Source organism: Bicyclus anynana, chromosome 2 (genome assembly GCF_947172395.1).
Source record: "Bicyclus anynana chromosome 2, ilBicAnyn1.1, whole genome shotgun sequence".
NCBI classification, from domain to species: domain Eukaryota; kingdom Metazoa; phylum Arthropoda; class Insecta; order Lepidoptera; family Nymphalidae; genus Bicyclus; species Bicyclus anynana.
The window spans coordinates 15,591,524-15,613,039 of NC_069084.1; the positions used below are offsets into that span (position 1 = coordinate 15,591,524).

At 35.5% G+C, this 21,516-nt stretch overlaps 2 protein-coding genes across 2 annotated transcripts in view; both read left to right on the forward strand.

The window, feature by feature from the left end:
- Positions 1-14,246, forward strand: LOC112049103 (uncharacterized). Its single transcript, XM_052885789.1, has 4 exons — positions 1-130; positions 12,073-12,135; positions 13,246-13,410; positions 14,005-14,246. The coding sequence occupies exons 1-4, from the start codon at positions 127-129 to the stop codon at positions 14,103-14,105; spliced, it is 333 nt and encodes a 110-aa protein (XP_052741749.1). The 5' UTR covers positions 1-126; the 3' UTR covers positions 14,106-14,246.
- A 3,497-nt stretch (positions 14,247-17,743) lies between these two features.
- The window catches only part of LOC112049084 (protein tyrosine phosphatase domain-containing protein 1), a 52,981-nt gene continuing 49,208 nt past the window's right edge, over positions 17,744-21,516 (forward strand). Inside the window, exon 1 of the mRNA XM_052885793.1 lies at positions 17,744-17,917. Within this exon, the coding sequence (XP_052741753.1) occupies positions 17,766-17,917 (152 nt within the window). The 5' untranslated portion in view covers positions 17,744-17,765. The remainder of the gene's footprint in view (positions 17,918-21,516) is intronic.

The following is a 21,516-nucleotide window of genomic DNA, read 5'->3' on the forward strand; positions in this document are numbered from 1 at the left end:
AAGGAATGTATGTGGACACTCAACACTGACTTGACTAGACTACTGAGTACTGACCAGTAAACAGACAGATAACATACAGAGTGCTTGGCTTGTGCGGAGTTAATTAATAAATAAATAATAATAAAGATGGGTAAGTTTACTTATTCATTATAATAAATTAAATAGGTTTTCAAGTTGTCTAATAATAATTGAGTAACACCTAGGTAGGTAGGTTCGTATATTTAATTTTTTTATTTTATTTTATTTAGATTATTTGTACAATGTGTGAGGGCGCCTCTGTTCCAACTGTTTACAAATAACTCCGCTAGCTAATCAAAGCAAAAATAGTTTAACTACGTAAAACTCTGTAAAAGTTTGTGAAAAGTGAAGTTAATAGGCTAATTCCAACTATATATTGTGGGCAAAGACAAATACCGAAGAAACAACTCGAAAATAGTGAAACAAACAACGGTCACTGCACGGGAGATTACTCGACGAATTTTACCAATTTGAAGAAAGATCCGGCGAAAATATATATTAAAGTGACTAAAGTGAAGTTCTTGGCGAATAACAAATTGGTGTTAAAGTGTGACAAGCGAAATTGTGAAATTTGAATAAAAATACAATATTAAATATCAAATTTGCAAGTCATACCCACAGTACAGCGCCATCTAGTCACACATCCAAGAACTACTTGATAGAAGACAAATTCGACCACTTTAGTTCGTCACTCCGCGTTTCTCCGCTATACCGCGAGAGGTCACTTGCAGGTGTAAACAAACCTTTGAGCTCACCCAAGCTTCATAGAAATGGACGAACTAAATCAACTGTTCAGAGAAATGAAAACTGAATTTAGCTATAAATTAAGTTCGATTGAAGCACGCATTACATCTTCAGAAGAAATTATAACTTCCCAGATCACTGCCCATATGAATCAAAAATTTGAAGGTCTTAATAAAGATTTGGAATACTTACAATCCGAGCTTGAAAACCAGGAGAAAAGAATAAGTGCCATAGAAAAACATAACATGCAGAGAAATTTAGTGTTTTTTGGAGTAGAGCAAAACGATAAAAGAGAGTCTTACTTCCAGCTTCAAGACAAAATATTAGACATAATAAATAACCAAATGAAAATAAAGACAGAACGCTTCGAAATACAATCCGTCAAAAGATTTGGAAATATAGAGAATAAACCTAGACCAATCTCTGTTTGCCTAACAACGCTGGGTAAAAAAATACAGTTATTAAAAAATAAGAAATTTTTAGTAGGTTTAAACATTCGTGTTCAGGAAGAATTCCCCAAAAAAGTTCTTGACGTAAGGAGAGACTTGAAAATCAAACAAAAAATGGAAATTGAAAAGGGAAACATAGCCTACATAAAATATGACAAACTTATTATTAAAGATAAAAAAGAACTCACCCATAACAAGAGAGTGTTGTCAGAATCTCCAGAACACATATTCCTTAACGAAAATAACTACACACAAAAGAAAAAATCGCACAAAAAATATAGAGCAAACTCCAACTCTATAACTTCATACATGGTGCGACCCGAAATGGCATGAAATTTAGATGGCCCCCTCCAGAATACCAAAACAATACCAAAAACTCAAGAATACTATAACAAAACTACGCTCCCAAGCCGATTGGTCATCGTGGGAGACGCAGACCAAAACCCTCCAGAACAACATAATATCAATATCAATATTGACACCAAACAAAGCTCAAAAATGAAACATAACAATCTCTACCTTGCTACTTACAACGTACGCAGTCTATCTTCACACGAACGCCTACTAGAGCTCGATACAGCATTAAAAAGAATTAAATTTGACGTTATTGGTCTATCCGAAACTAAGCGCCTCGGGAACTCAATTGAGGAATACAGGAATTTCATACTGTTCTACATAGGACAAACACCCGGGCTTCATGGTGTCGGCTTTATAGTAAAAAAATACCTTAAAGAAAACATATTGAATTTTAACGGATTGTCTGAACGAGTAGCTATCCTGAATCTCTCATTTGACAAATTAAAACTATCCATTATTCAAGTTTATGCACCAACGGAGGCAGCGCCTGATGAAGACATCAAAGAATTTTACAAAACTTTAAATACGGCACTCTCGATGTCCAACCGAAATGTTATAGTCATGGGCGACTTTAACGCAAAAATAGGCCTAGCAAAGTCGGGAGAAAATTCGATAATTAAATACGGATACGGTACCAGGAACGGCAGAGGGGAAATGTTGATAGAGTTCGCATTTGAAAACAACTTGCCCATCTTGAACACTTTCTTCAAGAAAAAAGACAAGCGCAGATGGACCTGGAGATCACCGGATGGCTCTACAAAAAACGAAATAGATTTTATACTATCAAATCTCAAAGGCAATGTCACTAACATCGAGGTGATCGACTTACCGTTCTCGTCAGATCACAGACAGGTTAGAGCAACCCTGCAGCTGCAAACAGCACATAAAAAATCAAGAAAAAATTATGGCAACCAACCAAAAAGTTCATTACTACAGGATGACGAGATAAAAACTTACCTAGAACTTCTTAATACATCCATCAATAATTTAATGATAATTAACGAAAATACAGTTCAAACATTTTACGACAAACTAATCCACGCTATTACCACGAGTCAACAACTGGCATATAATCCAGCGAACCAATCAAAAAACAAAATTATAAATGATCGAACTATGGATTTATTAAAAAGAAAGTATGAACTACAGAAGATCAAACCTAAAACTAGAAGTATGAAAAATGAGTTAAGCGCTCTTTACAAACTTACTAGCAAATATCTCAAAGCAGACTATGAAGAACATAGAAAAAATATAATAGAAAAACACCTAACAAGTAATAGCAGCATGAAAAAGGCCTACAAGGAACTCAGAACTCACAAATCATGGATTACGAGCTTACACGACTCTACTAATATGGTCCATAATCGAAGAGATATACTTAAAATAGCGACAGCTTTCTATAAAAAACTATACAGTGAGAGCCTTGTAGAAAACGTTACGCACATGAACGATATAGCCTATAATGAAGAGCCATCGCATACTGAATATATTCCCTTCGATATAACTGAAGTTTTAAGCGAAATAAAGAAGCTGAAAAATGATAAAAGTCCTGGTTCTGACAAAGTATCAAACGAAGCAATAAAAACTGCGGGCTTATGTATAGCATGCCCCCTGACAAAATTATTTAATGAAATTATAGAGAAAGGTGTCGCCCCCAGACAGTGGACAGAATCTACAATAATACTGCTATACAAAAAGGGAAACCCACACAACATTTCCAACTACCGTCCAATAAGCATACTACCATGTCTTTATAAGCTCTTCGCCTCTCTCATAGAGAAAAGAATAAAAGGAACAATAGAGTCGAGTCAGCCAATAGAGCAAGCAGGCTTTAGATCTGGATTTTCTACAATAGACAACATACACGCAATCGAAATATTGATAGAAAAATTCCAAGAATACCGGAAGCCGCTCTACATAGGCTTTATTGATTACAAAAAAGCGTTCGACAGCTTGACTTACCAGGCTATATGGAAAACATTGCTAAACTTAAATATAAACCAAGAATACATAAAAATACTGAAACATCTTTACGAAAATAGCACAAGTAAGATCCAACTAGAATCAACAGGTCCACCATTTGCTATTAAACGCGGTGTAAAACAAGGTGACCCCCTATCTCCGAAAATTTTCATAGCCGTGCTCGAGTCAGCCCTAAGCACTCTACAATGGAAAAATATTGGAATATACATTCGAGGAAAGTACTTGAGCCATCTGAGATTTGCCGACGATATAGCCATTTTCTCAGAAAGTAGTGCGCAAATGAACCTCATGGTGAATTCACTGAACGAAGCAAGCAAAAAAGCAGGATTAGAAATAAATTTTAGTAAATCAAAAATAATGACTAACCATATAGAAACTCCAATAATAGTAGAAAACACGCAACTGGAATTCATAAATAAATATATATATTTAGGCAAACAAATATCCTTTCAAAATGATAGGAACGAAGAAGAAATAGAAAGGAGAATTAAATTTACATGGAACAAATTTTGGAGTATGAAAGAAATATTGAAAAGCCAAATGCCTATGAAGCTGAAAAGTAAAATAATGAACACCTGCATCCTACCTACTTTAACTTACGGCTGCCAGACTTGGAAATTTACCAAGAAGGCTAAAACAATGATTAGGACTTGCCAAAGAGCTATGGAACGAAGCATAACTAATATCAAAAAAATTCACAAAATCCGTCACTCCATCATCAGGCAGAAAACAAAAATAATCGACGCCCTAACCTTCGCACTTAAAGCCAAATGGAAATGGGCCGGACATGTCGCTCGACTCACAGATGACCGTTGGACTGTCAGAATAACGAAATGGCCGGGACCTAAAGGATCACGAGGCAGAGGCAGACCACGTTATCGGTGGGTCGACGACATCATAAATTTTACCGGCAAAAACTGGCTACTGAAGGCAAAAGACCGATCAAAATGGCAGCACCTGGAGGAGGCCTTCACCGTAAAGGGTTCTTCTTTTAAATAAAAGGGAAGATATAATAAATAAACATTTTAAAATTGTAAAATTACTTAATTTATCAATTAACAAATTAAAATACTTATTACCTAATTAATTGTAAATAAGAAGAAATAAAAGGCTTTTTTATTTTTTTATTTTTTATTTTATTTATTTATTTATTTGTACAATATTAGCCATTTTTTTCATATTCTCCAACTGTAATATTTATTTAAAGAAATAATTAGTTGAATTAACAGTGGTATCAACAAAGTGAAAAGCCTGCACTAACAGTGAGTTTGACAATAAAGCATCGGACGGGGATAGAATTTATGATCACCCGGATTTTAATCCGACCACGGAACTATTAGGGCTTCAAATTTCAATTGGTTAAAAACTATTGAATTTTACCTGCTTTCTAAAGAACTAAGAAGAAAAATGAAAATTTATTGTATTAACCGACTTTTAAAACCCAGCTTCTTGCTAGCGATGTTACTCAATATTTAGATGAATAAGTATATTTTTTAAAAGTTTCAGTAGGTAGGTATAGGTATCTTTGAATGCGGTTATTTTCTTCCGGAAAAATGTCTTTTACCGTCATCTAAATCTATTTTTTTTTATTTTCAACTTAGTTAATGTGGTACAAATCTTAAACTAATTTTAAAACTTACAACATCAAAATATTTTGCAACTATTAAAACTAATGCGTTAATTGATGACCATACATATAGTATCATTAATGCTCAGACCAATATTAATTGGTCTGAGTATTATTGTAACGGTAACTATCTAGTATCTAGGTAGTTTTTTTTTTTATTCTTTACAAGTTAGCCCTTGACTACAATCTCACCTGATGGTAAGTGATGATGCAATCTAAGATGAAAGCGGGCTAACTTGTTACGAGTAGGATGAAACACACTCTTTTCGGTTTCTACACGACATCGTACCGGAACGCTAAATAACTTGACGGTACGTCTTTGTCGGTAGGGTGGTAACTAGCCACGGCGAAGCCTCCCACCAGCTAGACCTGGACTTATTATGAAAACCTCAATCGGCCCAGCCGGGGATCGAACCCAGAACCTCCGTCTTGTAAATCCACCGCGCATACCACTGCGCCACGGAGGCCGTCACAATTAATTGGTCTGAGTGTTATTGTAACGGTAACTATTTAGTATCTAGGTAGGTACTTAGCGGTATTTTGTAAGGTCGGAATAAATATTGATATTGCGTTAAATCGTCGGCAATCGTCTACTTTGCCCGGATCAGATCAAGGATTTTAAAAGTAAAAGGTAAAATTTAACCACCGCGCCTTAGGCATAGCCGTGTAAACAATTATAATGACACTACCGTAAGATATAGTGCACAAGTATGTACACAAACACAGGTGCACTATATTCTGGGACACTCAAAATCCTAAGTCACAGCACAGCAGATCGACGTAATCAGAAAGAGATCACACTAGTGGTAGATTTACAAGTTTGCCGCTAGTAGGCTGTTTAATTTTTGCCGCTTCTACTGGAACTCAAAAATTTGGAAAAATTCGTTTTAATTTGTAAAAAAAATTGTAACTTTAAAATTTGTGCTCTATCGACTTAATAACATCAGTTTTTCGTTAATTTTCATTAAATTATCGTTACTTTTTTCAAAATTTGTTTTCGTTTTCTCTATATATTCGCCACGTATATTTGTAACGTTTTTATTTATTTCTGTAAACGAAAATTTTTGAGCTAAATTTGCCGCCCCCGAATATTTGCCGTCCTAGGCTCCAGCCTACTTCGTCTGATAGTAAATCCGGCACTGGATCACACGCAAAATCGACAATTGTTTTATGTGCTCTCAAACCAACCCTTTGTCTTCCAAACTCTATGCTGATAGAAGATATTTCTTAATATACACCCCAAATAACTTTTTTTAATGGGCTCGACTCCGGATTCGTAGGGAAATCCTATCGATTATACCACACGGTGTTTCATCTCGTCCCCTGGTGACTGAGCCAATGGAACGCCAAAAAATCATATCTGCCAACTCGACGGCTTATCTCCCGTAGAAATAGAGTACAGATTCCCCATATCTGTAGCTCGGAGGTTTTTGTCAAAAAGTCAAGAAACTGCGTCACAGTTCACACTTGTGACGGATAGAATGAAAGTCCCCGTAGAAATCTCTTAACTCTACATCACAGTTTCCCAGAAGGAGACCATAGCTTCCCGATGCTCCCATTATCCGCCATAGCATTACCTAAGCACTAACTTTGGTCTATTAGCCACCTAATATAATTAACATCAAATCAATAACAACCGCATTTTTCGTACGTTTATTCTGTAAAACAACACTAATTAGTATTTTTTTTTATTCTCTACAAGTTGCCCTTTACTACAATCTTGAATACACTCACCTGATGGTAAGTGATGATGCAATCTAAGATGGAAGCGGGCTAATATGTAAGTACACCCCATTCGGTTTCTACACGACATCGTACCGGAACGCTAAATCGCTTGGCGTCTTTATCGGTAGGGTGGTAACTAGCCACGGCCAAAGCCTCCCACCAGCCAGACCTGGACCAATTAAGAGAACCTCAATAGGCCTAGCTGGGGATCGAACCCAGGACCTCCGTCTTGAAAATCCACCGCGCACACTACTGCGCCACGAAGGCCGTCAAAATTTTCATCAGTTATCAATAAATTATTAGTAATTGCCATGGTCATATTATGCAAAGTCAATAAACTACCAGTACCTATACCTATATCAAACGTAATGGTGGCTTGCCAAAATATGTAGGTAGTTACTCGTATAGGTATTCGATCTTGACATCAATAAGAACACGAAATTTCAATTAAATTATCCGGTTTGTTTGATCAGAGACATCCTGTTCTTATGATCGTTATTGCGTTCAACATAAAAATGGCATCAAATACATAACTAATAATAATTTGACCGAAATAAATAAATGAGAGTAAAAGTCCGGAATCCAATAGATATACCAAATAGTTATACCAACAAACCTTATTTTAGGAAGGTTGAAAGACTGTCAGCCTATGCATGTCTATGATCTCCCGGATTTGAATCCGACCACGGAGCTATTGGGGCTTCAAATTTCAATTGGTTGAAAATATCAGATTTTACCTGCTTTTTATAGAACTATTGTTTTCCTGAAGAAAAATAAACATTTATTGTTTTAACCGACTTTTAAAATCTATCTTGCTAGCTAGCGATGTGACTTTCATTATTTAAACAAATATATTTTTAAAAGGTTCAATATTTGAATGCGTTTTTTTTTTCGGAAAATAATAAAAATGGCATCAAATAGCTACCTAATAATAATATGACCGAAATAAATAGATGAGTTTAAAAGACCGGAATCCTGCGATAGATATGTAGATACCTACAAACCTTATTTTAGGAAGGTTGAAAGATTGTCAGCCTATGCTTCTTCTACCATAGATAAGTATCATCGTTATCAACCCATAATCTGCTCACTGGGGAGCTTAAGTCTCCTCTCAGAATGAGAGGGGTTAGGCCAATAGTCCACCACGCTGGCCCAATGCGGATTGGCAGACTTCACACACGCAGATAATTCTCTGGTATGCTGGTTTCCTCATGATGTTTTCCTTTACCGATTAAGGCACGTGATATTTAATTTCTTAAAATGCACACAACTGAAAAGTTGGAGGTGCATGCCTCGTACCGGATTCGAACCCACACCCTCCGGGATCGGAGGCAGGGGTCATATCCACTGGGCTAACACAGCTACATAAGTATACGACTATGTTGAATTATGACGGCCTCCATGGCGCAGTGGTAAGCGCGGTTGATTTACAAGACGGAGGTCCTGTATTCGATTCCGGGCTGGGTCGATTGAGGTCTTAATTCGTTCAGGTCTGGCTGGTGGGAGGCTTCGGTCGTGGATAGTTAACACCCTACCGACAAAGACGTGCCGCCAAGTGATTTAGCGTTCCGGTACGATGTTGTGGAACCGAAAGGAGTGTGGATTTCATCCTTCTCCTCACAAGTTAGCTTGCTTCCATTTTAGATTGCAACATCAGGCGAGATTGTAGTCAAGGGCTAACTTGTAGAGAATTAAAAAAAAAACTGTGGTTGGAACACTTTTTGCGGTGATTTTGTGGGCACGTAACGTATCTAATAGTATAAGTACAATCATTGGCATTCACACTGGTACACACACAGTGGCGTACACTTCGTAAATGCTGTCTGTAAAACTGTACCGTCTACCCTGTACGTCATTACTAACCTGATTGAAAAAAGAATTTTCCATTTTGTACAATTTGTAGGTACCTTCATGTGTTTACCCAAGTTAAACACCTTGTGCAAGCCACTGCATTCACTGCACGTACATAATAAACCGGTCTGAGTAATAAATACATACTCGGTTTGTACCTACAGTTATTACATGTATCGATATAAATACATACTCGGTTTGTACCTACAGTTATTACATGTATGTTTGTACCTACAGTTATTACATGTATCGATAAATATAGATAATAACTAGCGGACGCCCGCGACTTCGTCCGCGTGGAATTTAGTTTTTCACAAATCTCTTGGGAGCCATGGATTTTTGCAGGATAAAAAGTAGTCTATATGTTAATCCAGACTATAATCTATCTCTACTTCAAATCATCAGTTTTTTGCAAATTTCGGGAAACCATAGATTTTTTCGGGTTTATCCCTATGTGTTGTTAATCTATATCCATTTTAAATTAGTGCCAAATCGGTTCAGCAATTGCGACGTTAAAGAGTAACAAACATCCAAACATACAAACTTTCGCGTTTATAATATTAGTAGGATACTTAAATCTAGAAGTATCGATGTTTATTTCTACAAGGTCACAGGTCACAGGAAAAATTGTTAAAATACCTAAATAGGTATTTATTGCAATTTGTTGTTTGTTCCTTATTTTCCTCGTTGTCTGAGTTATCAAGCAAAAGATGACATTAAAACCGCATGTTTATTCCCTTTATCCAATTGAGAGAATGCGTCATGGCATAAAATAGTTTAGGTACTTTGGTTAAAGAGCATGTAGGACTATCGAATAAACTACATTAAACTTTGCGATATAACTATATCTTGTTATATCTACTGTGACTATATCGTTAACTAGCCGACGGCCTGCGGTTACAACTTTCAACCGCGTAGTTCCCGTTCCCGTTCCCGTTAGAATATGCAGACAAAAATGTAGCCTATGTCATTCACAAATAACGTGGCTTTTTTTAAATACTATTTATTTGTACACCACTATAAAGAAAACAAGCAAAACAGGAACATAAGAAAAAGTAGAATACAAAAGGCGGCCTTATCGCTTAGTAGCGATCTCTTCCAGGCAACCTTAGGCTTAAGAATTTATTAAAATAACTGTAGGTGGTGTGTACGTAATAATAATGTACATTATACATACATACAAATAACTACACACTAATACATAAACCATAATACCTTCTAGGCTAATTAGGCTTTCTAATGGGAAAAGAGTTTTTAAAGTCGGTTCTGTAGATCCAGAGATTACACCCTTGTTTTGATTAAGGTCCTATTCAAACAATTATTATAGTTTATCTAATTGTTATACTAGACAGCAAAATTGTTTTTTGTTGCCAAATATGTGCTTATTAAATACCGAGGAAGCTATTATAGGAAATAAACAATAATCCTGAGCGTCGCGAGGGATTATTAAAGGCTCTTAAAGCTGCTGCGTGACAAAGTTATTTCTCTTCAAACTAATGATGGAATCTTTTTATGACCTCTTTGACGCAAAAGATCCGATTTTAGATTCTCATCGCTGATCAATTTAGGATTTTCTATTTCCAAAAATTTTTGAGAGCCCCGTGATACGTTGGCGTAGCCCGTGGCTAATTAAAATATGTCAATGGATATATAAGAAAACTGAACAGGAAAAATAATTTCTAGTTGGTAAGTAATAAAATATTGCAACTACGAGTACATACCTACCTATGAGCAATGATTATTTTATACTATGTGTTACATGCCTACAAATTCACCTCAAAAAATTATTCGAATTTAGCGACTCCACTGAGCGCACACATGTACAATTTTATTTATTTATTTATTTATTTATTTACTTAATCAATACCCGGGAAGACATTACAGTTGCCCTATTCGTCTTCCCAGGCTATACATACATTATAATCATAGATAATTACAAACAAAATTACAAACTATGACAAAAATAACATAAAAGAGAAAAAAAGAAAGAAAACATTACTAATTTAAATACAAAAACATTAATCAATAACAATAATATACTTAACAATTTAACAAAACATAAAAATTAAATGCCCGAAAAAACATCAATACTTACTCCATTAATAATAATTTAATATTATTAATGGAGTAAGTAATTATTATGTTTACTGGCATTATGTATTTAAGTACTTTTTCCAGTTCCTAAACACAAAACAACAATATTAAAGTGTTGCCCTGTTCGCCACCCCCTAAAACCGCCACTGATTATGATTATGCATATTTGTCTGCCTCAGTTTATATGCGCTAGTGCCCTATCTCTAGTATAAACTATCATTTGCTAAAGTTATGAGTGCATCCTAAATTATATTTTAGCCTAAATTAATGATGATTCATGAGCTGAGATATCAGTGGCGAGTGCACCTCAAATGACCGTAGCTATTAGATCTGTTATTTTGTCCTACATACACGGTTATTTACCTATTTTAAATGAATAAATATTTGGGTAAGCTAAATAACAATCAACGGTGTCAAGTTCAGGCGATAACCCTCACTGGCCAATGGATCATCATTATCAGCATTAGACTAAATACCTATGGACTAGTATCGCATGCAAATTCACAAACATAATTGTCTGTAAAGTCCGGCTGCTCAGAGATTGCGTTTATGACAGATCGTGATCGAATGGGCGATGTAACTTTGAACTGGCGTACTAGGTTGTTGTTATGCGTTTTTTCAAGGTCTTGTGTTGTCAGTCTATAAATAAATATATAATAAATATACTTAAACAATACACATCACTATCTAGCCCCAAAGTTAGCATACAGAGTATCTTATGTTATGGGTGCTAAGATAGTTGATATTATAATATTAATATACAATTATATACTACATATAAATACTTATATAATGTATAAATACACACAGACACTGGAAAACACTCATGCTCATCACACAAATATTTTCCAGTTGTGGGAATCGAACCCACGGCCATGGATGCAGAAAGCAGGGTCACTACCCACTGCGCCATGCGGCCGTCCAAGTCTGTCTGTCTGTTAAGACCCTTTATTCCGGAAAAGGTATCAAGATGAAATTTAAAGTGTAACAGAGGTCTACGGTCCCATGAAGTTATTAAAAAAAATCTTCTAAGTAAACGTAAAAAGATACGAACGTTTATTCAGCAAATAAATGCACATTTCAACACTGTCAAGGGTGTCAAACTAACTTTTACCACCACTCATCTCATCACCGAGAAGTCGTGGTCCGATCCTCGCCCGTTAGACTCTACGCACCGACTCCATACCTAAAAACGTGTAACGATATGATTATTTATATTTCCAGGTTCCCTGACGATAGTACTGAGCGTCCTGGCCGTTGTGTTCATCATTGGATACACAGAAGCTGGTGAGCCACTCTTTAATATAGCTTACTAAATTCGTTATCGAAAACACTGTTCTGATTCAAGTCGTCGTTATCAACCCATATTCGGCTCACTGCAGAGCTCAAGTTTCCTCTCAGAATGAGAGGGGTTAGGCCAATAGTCCACTACGCTGGCCCAATGCGGATTGGCAGACTTCACACTTGCAGAGAATTAAGAAATTCTCAGGTTTCCTCACCATGTTTTCCTTCACCGTTTGTAATCACGTGATACTTAATTTCTTAAATACACAACTGAAAAGTTGGAGTACACACCCTCCGGAATCGAAGGCAGAGGTCATATCCACTGGGCTATCACGGCTCTCTCTGATTAAAGTAGCATGATAATTCTAAGCTGCTAATCCCCTTTCATATAAAACTCGGGTCCTAATACACCATTAGTGATATAATTGATTTTTAACCGACTTCTCTACTCGACGCGAATGTTTATTTTTTTTTTATGTTTGTTACTTCATAACTTCGTCATTTCTTAACAAATTTTGAAAATTCTTTTTTTGTTTGAAAGAATATACTTCCAGATTGGTCCCATTTAAGTTCTATGAAAATCCGTTAAGTAATTTTGTGTTAAAATGAAAATAACTGAACTAATGTCCACGGGAAAGAACTGCCTGAAAATCGTAAAACTTTATGATTTGAACGGCTTGAATTAATGCATCATTGTGTTGGCACCGCCTTGAAAGTGATCAGATCGATTTTATGTTCTGATTTTTTTTTTATATATATTATTAGTTGTAATATATTATGTAATACATATGTAAATTTTAATATTATATTTATATATTTATTTAATTATTTATATATATAATTACATATAATGTATTGCACCTTCCCGCTCTTTCTTCGCAAGTTCTCTCGTCAGGGGTTGCCGGGTAGAGATTACTTTTAGTAATAAGGCCGCCTTTGCATGCTAAGTTTAATTTATCTTTTTATTGTTTTAATTTATAATTGTATTTTTGTGTGCAATAAAATATTTCTTCTTCTTCTACTTTTTTTTACGATTTCTTTTTAATAAATGAATTTTTAAAGAGCATAAAAAGATGGCTGCCTAGATTTAAAAGAATCTTGTTCTGCCTCCAGCCGGCAACTGTCCCCTGGCTTCCAAAGTGTACGGCTGCACTCCCAAGTGTGTGCAGAATTACGACTGCAGTCACGGCAAGCAGTGCTGCCCCAACGCCTGCAACTCCAAGTCCTGTGTGGATGTCGCTGCTTACGGCGGCAACAACGGCAAGGATAAAAACCAATGTAAGTCTATCAACCAGGAGAATAATAGGCTACTTGATACTTTTTTTAAATGGTCTTGAATTTTGACCCCTTCACTGGAAATACATACGGCGTTTACGGGTAACGTCCGTTTTGTAAATCCACCGCACATACCACTGCGCCACGGAGGCCGTTATTTGTACCTGAGAAATTCCGATAACTCGCGTACTCACCTGTACCGCTCAGAAATGACGGCATAGTGCTCAGAGTTATTTTTTGATATAGTAACATCCGTTTAAGCGTTATTCACGTTGGTTCATTTCACAGGTAATTTTTGTTTAAGGGCTTATCTATAAGACTCCACTGTCCGTCCGTCCGTCTGTCCCCAGGCTCTAGTGATACTTATACGGTTAGAGTTTTTCACAGATTATATAATACATCAAATAGGTACTAAAAAACAGAATAAAATAAAAAACTAAGGGGGCTCCCATACCAAAATACGTGATTATTTTGCCGTTTTTTATAGAAACTGATACATACGGAACCTTTCGTGCGCGAGTTCGACTCGCACTTAGCCGGTTCTATTTTGACTTTTGTCCTTCTTCCTTTCTTTAATATTCAACGTGTTTGTTCCAGCTGGTGGTGCAGGTGTATATTGCGGTAACCAAAAGTGCAGTCCATTTGAAGTGTGCAAGATGGACGCCTCCACCAAACGGATGAAGTGCTCCAGAGCTTAACATGAACCACATAAACTTTATAATTATTACTTAACTATAAGCCTTTTATACAATATAATAAATTAATCTCCCTACAACAATTGTGTTGATAAGAACAGATTTTTTGTAAACTATTTAAAAAAATAAAAATTTTAAGTACAAGTTTTATTACATTTTTCAAAGACCTTAATTTTTTAAGAAAAATTTTGTATTTTTTACTAGAAAAGTACTAAAAATAATGTCATTCAAGATTTTCCAAAATTTTTTTTTTATAAATAGTTCGTTTTGAGTTAGTGTTTAACGTAGCCGACTGCAGTCGACTGCGGTCGTCGGAAGCAGTTGCCACTCGTGTAAATGAACCCTTATAGTGTTGTAAAAAGATCGGTGGACTATTTACTATACAGTTCTGTATAACAAATAGTCCAGCGATCATTTTATATCCGAAAATGTAAATAGATGTTGAAAGCTTATATCGAGCATCCCGCGGGCGTCCGCTAGTCTACAATATACGTGACAGGGAAAATGGAAGCTGGACAGGCTCTCAGATATTTATGTCTTCTTCTGTATTGTCGTGATATGTCCACGTAACTCAATTGCACCTATCACTCAACTGAACCAAGGCCGCCTATTTCCGTCGACGAATAAAAACGAATGTATCGTTCGGAAAGGGTAAGCACCCTTAATCATAAAGATGGTCTACACTTACGTACGAAATATGTGTTAGTCGATTATTTTTTAATTATTTTAACTTAACCCGTCTGCGGTTTCACCAGAACACTTAATCATAAAGATGTCTACACTTACGTACGAAATATGTATTGGTCGATTTTTTAAAAATAATTTTTTAAAAAATCGACCAATTTAACCCCTCCGCGGTTTTACCAGCACCCTTGATCATGAAAATGGTCTACACTTACGTACGAAATACGTATTGGTCGATTTTTTTTATCATTTTAACTTAACCCCTCCGCGGTTTCACCCTTAATCATAAAGATGTCTACACTTACGTACGAAATATGTATTAGTCGATTTTTTTTAATCATTTTAACTTAACCCCTCTGCGGTTTCATCAGCACTCTTAATCATAAAGATGTCACTTACGTACGAAATATGTTATTAGTTGATTTTTTTAATCATTTTAACTTAACCCCTCCGCGGTTTCACCCGCATAATACCCATTCAAGTGGGAATGTGGGCTTAAAATATAGCCTTTATAATGATAAAGGAATTTTCTACAACGGTTCTACAGATCCAGAGTGATAACCCTTACAACCTCACAAACTTTATTGTTATTATATCAGGACTTATGTATAGGGACTTCCATCCCCAATTTATCTCAATCAAAGGAGAAACCCAGTCTTTGTACAAACTCGGGCCCAAATTAAACAAATTTTACAGAGCTGAAAGTTGGCCATAAATTAGGACAATTATTAAGGAAAATTTTTGTGGCCAATTTTCAAAGAAATCTGTATTTGCTTATATTTGCCTTAGTTAAATTACTTGTTTACAGGTGGGCAATAATTCGTATCCCTTTGAATATTCACTGCATTATCAGTGTCAAACTAAAAGGGTACAGTTTTAATAACGATTTGACTCTAACTTGATACATTTAGTCAAAAAACGACAATATATAATATCAAAACCCTAGGAAAACAGTCAGTTTGAAAAAACTCGCAAAACGAAAATCATATTTTGACATTGACAAAATATAATAACGGATTGAAATCGGATTTTGCGATTGAGCTGCAGAACATTTGATATTATATTTGAAAAAGAAGGCTTGCTTAAAATAAATGACAGTCTGAGAGACTTAATGTTTAAAGTAATAAGTAAGTAAGACCCGGGATAAAAAAAACTTGTGTTTTTTTACTTTTGTCATTTCTAAATCGGCAGGTTTTATATGTTTTTTATTCGATAAGTACCAGTGAATGCGATTATGGATTACACATAATTTTTGCTTTTACACGTCAAGGGCCCCTGTACTCCGGGAGGCCCCATAGCATTGATACGGCTGATACGGTAGCTATGCCCCTGTGTCTAGTAATAAAAACTACGAAGCAGCCCTAATTCAATGTGCACTAAGCCTAACATTCTTAGTTCCTGACTTGTATAGTCGATACTTCTTATTAGTTGGCAAAGCTTGGCAGTACGAAGCTCGCTCTTGCCGCAGGCTGGTCAAGCTAAGCGCTCTACATCGCGTGACAACGTAACGTGCAGTGAATTACAAATTAACATGAAAAGAGACATACTTGAGCGAAGGTCTCCTTTTTAAACTAATAAAAATTATATTAATATTGAAAAAAGATAAACGGGAATAAATCATGTGATTTTTGTACCTGACAAATGGGGGTTTGAATTTGATGATTCTTGATTGCGTGATGCAGCTTATGCAGTTTGGTATAAGCCGCGCTGCTTGAACAAGTTTATGATTAAGAGTCCTGTGTTACATACTTAGCTAAAGCTGCAGTTTTAGCGTTTTCTATGTTCTGTATATAATTTATCTAATATGTAATGTATCTGTGTATAAACTATAATTTCTAGTAAAATTTCGAAACGAAACACAAGAGTTTTAAAATTTTTCGATGTAAAACTTCTATAATCACGTTTGAGTTGGAGAGTAGGTAAACTGGTGAATGCGTTACAAAAAGTGTAATCGGGTGAGGCAAACGGACTTTAAAAAAAAAAAAAGAATATTTGCCATAAATAAGATCCAATAGTCCCATTCCCCTCCAACTAGTCGGGAATGACTGTATTAGGAGTGGGTATGACAATTGTCCAACGGTGCGGGGATCGAACCACCAACCCTTTTTATGTATGTCCAACGCATAATTTTTACCGAGTGGTCCGATTTTGATAATTCTTTTTTATTGGAAAACACGGCGTGATTGATTGTTTACCTACTCATTGATTGAAATGTTAACTACGCATAACTTTTTACACAGAGGTCCAATTTTGATAATATTTTTTTTATTGGATAGATTCTCTGATCCCATATTTGGATAGGTAACATGCTATAGGTATTACAAAAAATATTATTATAAAGCTTTTTAATTTTTATCATTAAATTAAATCTATATAATAATAATTTTCTATTGTCAAGTCAGAAACTCCAGCTCGTTGAGTTTACCACATCTGCGTAACTTTGCCGTACGGGTTTTTCAGGAGTTTCGAAATGGTGTATCGTGCGTAAGCTTTGTAATTCAAAATGTACTAAGTGAAGTGCTGTAAGATTTTTTATCATCATTGTACTCTTCTCAGAAGTACCCACATTCCAGACCGGTGGTAGACTTTACAAATAGTCAAACTTTTCAAAAGTAAGGAGTAAGCGCCACCTCCAAATATCACGTGTCTCAAACGGTGAAGAAAAAACATCGTGAGGAAACCTACATACCTGAGATTTTTCTTAATTCTTTACGTGTGTGAAGTGTGCTAATACACATTGGGCCAGCGTGGTGAACTATTGGCTTAACCCCTCTCATTCTGAGAGGAGGCTCGTGCTCAACAGTGAGCCGAATATGGTTGGTTGCTAATGATGATAATGATTAATAAAATACCTAATCATTCATATTTCTTGAGAAGGTGCTTCAAGCATCGTCATATACCAGCTGTTATTACAACCAAACTGTAGTCCTAACTACTAGTGTATGTTTAAAAAAATGAACGGTAGACAATAAACATAAAATGAACGGTACTACACAAAGTGATACCTCGGATGATGTGGACGCTGAAAGATGTCCGTTTTGGAAGAGGCTGTGGTGCGCGCGCGCCGCCCGCGCCTGCAGGCGACGGTTTGGCAGAGTGGCGCCGGAGACTGGATGCAACGGAAGAACTAAGTAAGGACACGGTTTTTTTTTTCTCTTATTTATTTATAAGTCTAGTTAAAAAACAAAATACAAAATACTATAAAAAAAATATAAAAAACATAATCCCTCCCGCTGCGGGACATTAGAGTGGCCAAGCAACCGGCGGTCAGGGCTTTCATGATGCACACAATCAAATGCCTTGGACAAATCATAAAATACTCCCAAAGCGTCCTGTGACTTCCCAGGCGTCAAAGCGTGTTGAGCGATCCCTTGTACTTGACCAAACTGCTTAGTGTGCAATAGATTATTGATACTAAAATAACTAAGTAACTGATTTAACACCACTTTCTAAAATTTAACTGAAGGGGGGTAGTACTGATACTTCAGAGTGAGAAACCTCCTCACAATACGCGCCGTCTCAAGAATCACTGCCTTCAGTATCCGAGTCTTGATCCAAAAGTTTAGTGAAAGTTTCTTGAGATGTTCGTCGAAGTTTTTTGTTTTTAAGAACATACGTTAAAATCTCAAATATGTACAATGTCCACTTGTCCAGTCATAATTTTTTTTTTTTTAATTTCTCCCTTTACGACATCGTTAGGAATCATCTATATTCTATACCAATATTATAAAGCATTTCCAAATATAATGTAGCTGGACCCTATGTGATAATGTTATTCTTCTATGATCACTATCATAGTAATGATACCTAGACGAATGGCTTAATGTGCTCTCCGAGACACAAGGGCGTAACACCACCAACTTCCCCAATCCTAACTCAGGGTTGAGAATTTATATTCGAAATGTCAATTCACACCCATATTTATTTTGGGTCATACCTAATGTATCTGCCATACAATATAATACAACTAATGACCCAAATTGGTAGGTTAAAGTGTGATTTGATTGATGATCTTATCTTTCGTGCGTTATGTTGCTCCATATCCGAAAAGTCCATGATTCGATTTCAAACTTCAGTTAGTTACAGATTCTATAAATGACTATTGTGTATTACTGGAGATTGTTATATTATTATATTGATAGGTACCTAACACACCTATACACGTAATCAGTGGCGTGCGTAAGGTTTTTAGCTAGGGTATGCACTATAAGTAAAAGTTGGAAAATTCCTTGTCCACTATGTATCGTGTGGTCCAACATAGGTTTGTATTGAGTCTTTAGGGTAGGCAGTGTTTTTTTCTGACTGTGATTGGAAACTACTCTCACACTTTACTAGCCAGACTTTGTATATTTTAACTTTTGATTATTTTTAACCGACTTCAAAAAGGAGGAGGTTCTCAATTCGGTCGGTATTTTTTTTATGTATGTACACCGATTACTCAAAAACGCCTGAACCGATTTCAAAAATTCTTTTTTTGTTTTAGGTTTTGTAGTCGGTTGTATTTTTTTTATTAAATTTTTTTTAACTACACTTGTGTCGTAAAATTTCAATTGAAAACAGAGTGGGTAAATGCTTACAACTCTAACACGCAATGTGACAAATTATAATTATTGCCCATTGGCCTCCAATGCCAATGCGATAATATACAAAAATTATAAACCTCGGGGTCATTTACAAATAGGTTGTTAAAAACTTATGGGACTCATAAAGATAAAATCAACCCTTGGAACTTTCAGATTAATACTTACGTACTTACGTAAAGATCTAAGTAAATATGAAAAACTTAAAATTGCAAGTACCTAAATCTGAAAATTTTGTACCAGGGCCTCGTGATCCGAAATCACATGTGAATGTGATTTTGACAAAGATTTTGTACTATAGATATGTCACCCGCGCGTCGAAATGTAGGCGGTCAAAAGTGGCTAATAATTAATTTCTTTTAATGTCGTGTAGAAATCTAAAGGGGTGTGGATTTTCATCCTCCTCCTAACAAGTTAGCCCGCTTCCATCTTAGATTGCGTCATCACTTACCATCAGGTGAGATTGTTGTCAATGCTAACTGTACTTACCTAAAGAATAAAAAAAAATCATTGATTCGCATTCGCATTTAATAGGGTATATAATGCCGAGTAGTGTGTTCAAGAAGTATAAAAACCATTTAATGTACATAAATATATATTTGACGATAATTAATTGTATCGTAGATTCTACATAAATCGTTACTCAATAGTAGTCAGACCTATTTTGACGATAATAATTAATTGTATCATCATCATCATCATTATCAACCCATATTCGGCTCACTGCTGAGCTCGAGTCTCCTCTCAGAATGAGAGGGGTTAGGCTAATAGTCCACCACGCTGGCCCAATGCGGATTGGCAGACTTCACACACGCAGAGAATTATGAAAATTCTCTGTTATGCAGGTTTCCTCACGATGTTTTTCCTTCACCGTTTGCGACATGACGTGATATTTAATTTCTTAAAATGCACACAACTGAAAAGTTGGAGGTGCATGCCCCGGACCGGACTCGAACCCACACCCTCCGGAATCGGAGGCAGAGGTCATGTTCACTGGGCTACCACGGGGAATTGTATCATAGATTCTACATATATCATTAATCAGTAGTAGTCAGACCTATTTTGACAATAATAATTAATTGTATCGTAGATTCTACATATATCATTAATCAGTAGTAATCAGACCTATTTTGACAATAATAATTAATTGTATCGTAAATTCTACATATGTCATTAATCAGTAGTAATCAGACCTATTTTGACAATAATAATTAATTGTATCGTAGATTCTACATATATCATTAATCAGTAGTAGTCAAACCTATTTTGACAATAATAATTAATTGTATCGTAGATTCTACATATATCATTAATCAGTAGTAGTCAAACCTATTTTGACAATAATAATTAATTGTATCGTAGATTCTACATATATCATTAATCAGTAGTAGTCAAACCTATTTTGACAATAATAATTAATTGTATCGTAGATTCTACATATATCATTAATCAGTAGTAGTCAGACCTATTTTGACGATAATTAATTGTATCGTAAATTCTATATATAAGTATCTTTAATCAGTAGTAGTCAAACCTATTTGGACGATAATTAATTGTATCGTAGATTCTACATATAAGTATCTTTAATCAGTAGTAGTCAAACCTATTTTGACGATAATAATTAATTGAATCGTAGATTCTACATAAATCGTTAAAATCAGTAGTAGACAAACCTATTTGGACGATAATTAATTGTATCGTAGATTCATCGTAGTCAAACCTATTTTGACAATAATAATTAATTGTATCGTAGATTCTACATATCAGTAGTAGTCAGTCAGTTAATCAGTAATAGTCAGACCAATTTTGACGATAATTAATGGTATCGTAGATTCTACATAAATCGTTAAAATCAGTAGTAGACAAACCTATTTGGACGATAATTAATTGTATCGTAGATTCTACATATAAGTATCTTTAATAAGTAGTAGACAAACATATTTTGACGATAATAATTAATTGTATCGTAGATTCTACATATAGGTAAGTATCATTAATCAGTAGTAGTCAAACCTATTTGGACGATAATCAATTGTATCGTAGATTCTACATATATCATTAATCAGTAGATCAAACCTATATTGACGATAATTAAATCCTCCCCTAAGTTTAGTGCCGTCCAGTAAACTTTAATTCGCCCCAGAGCGTAC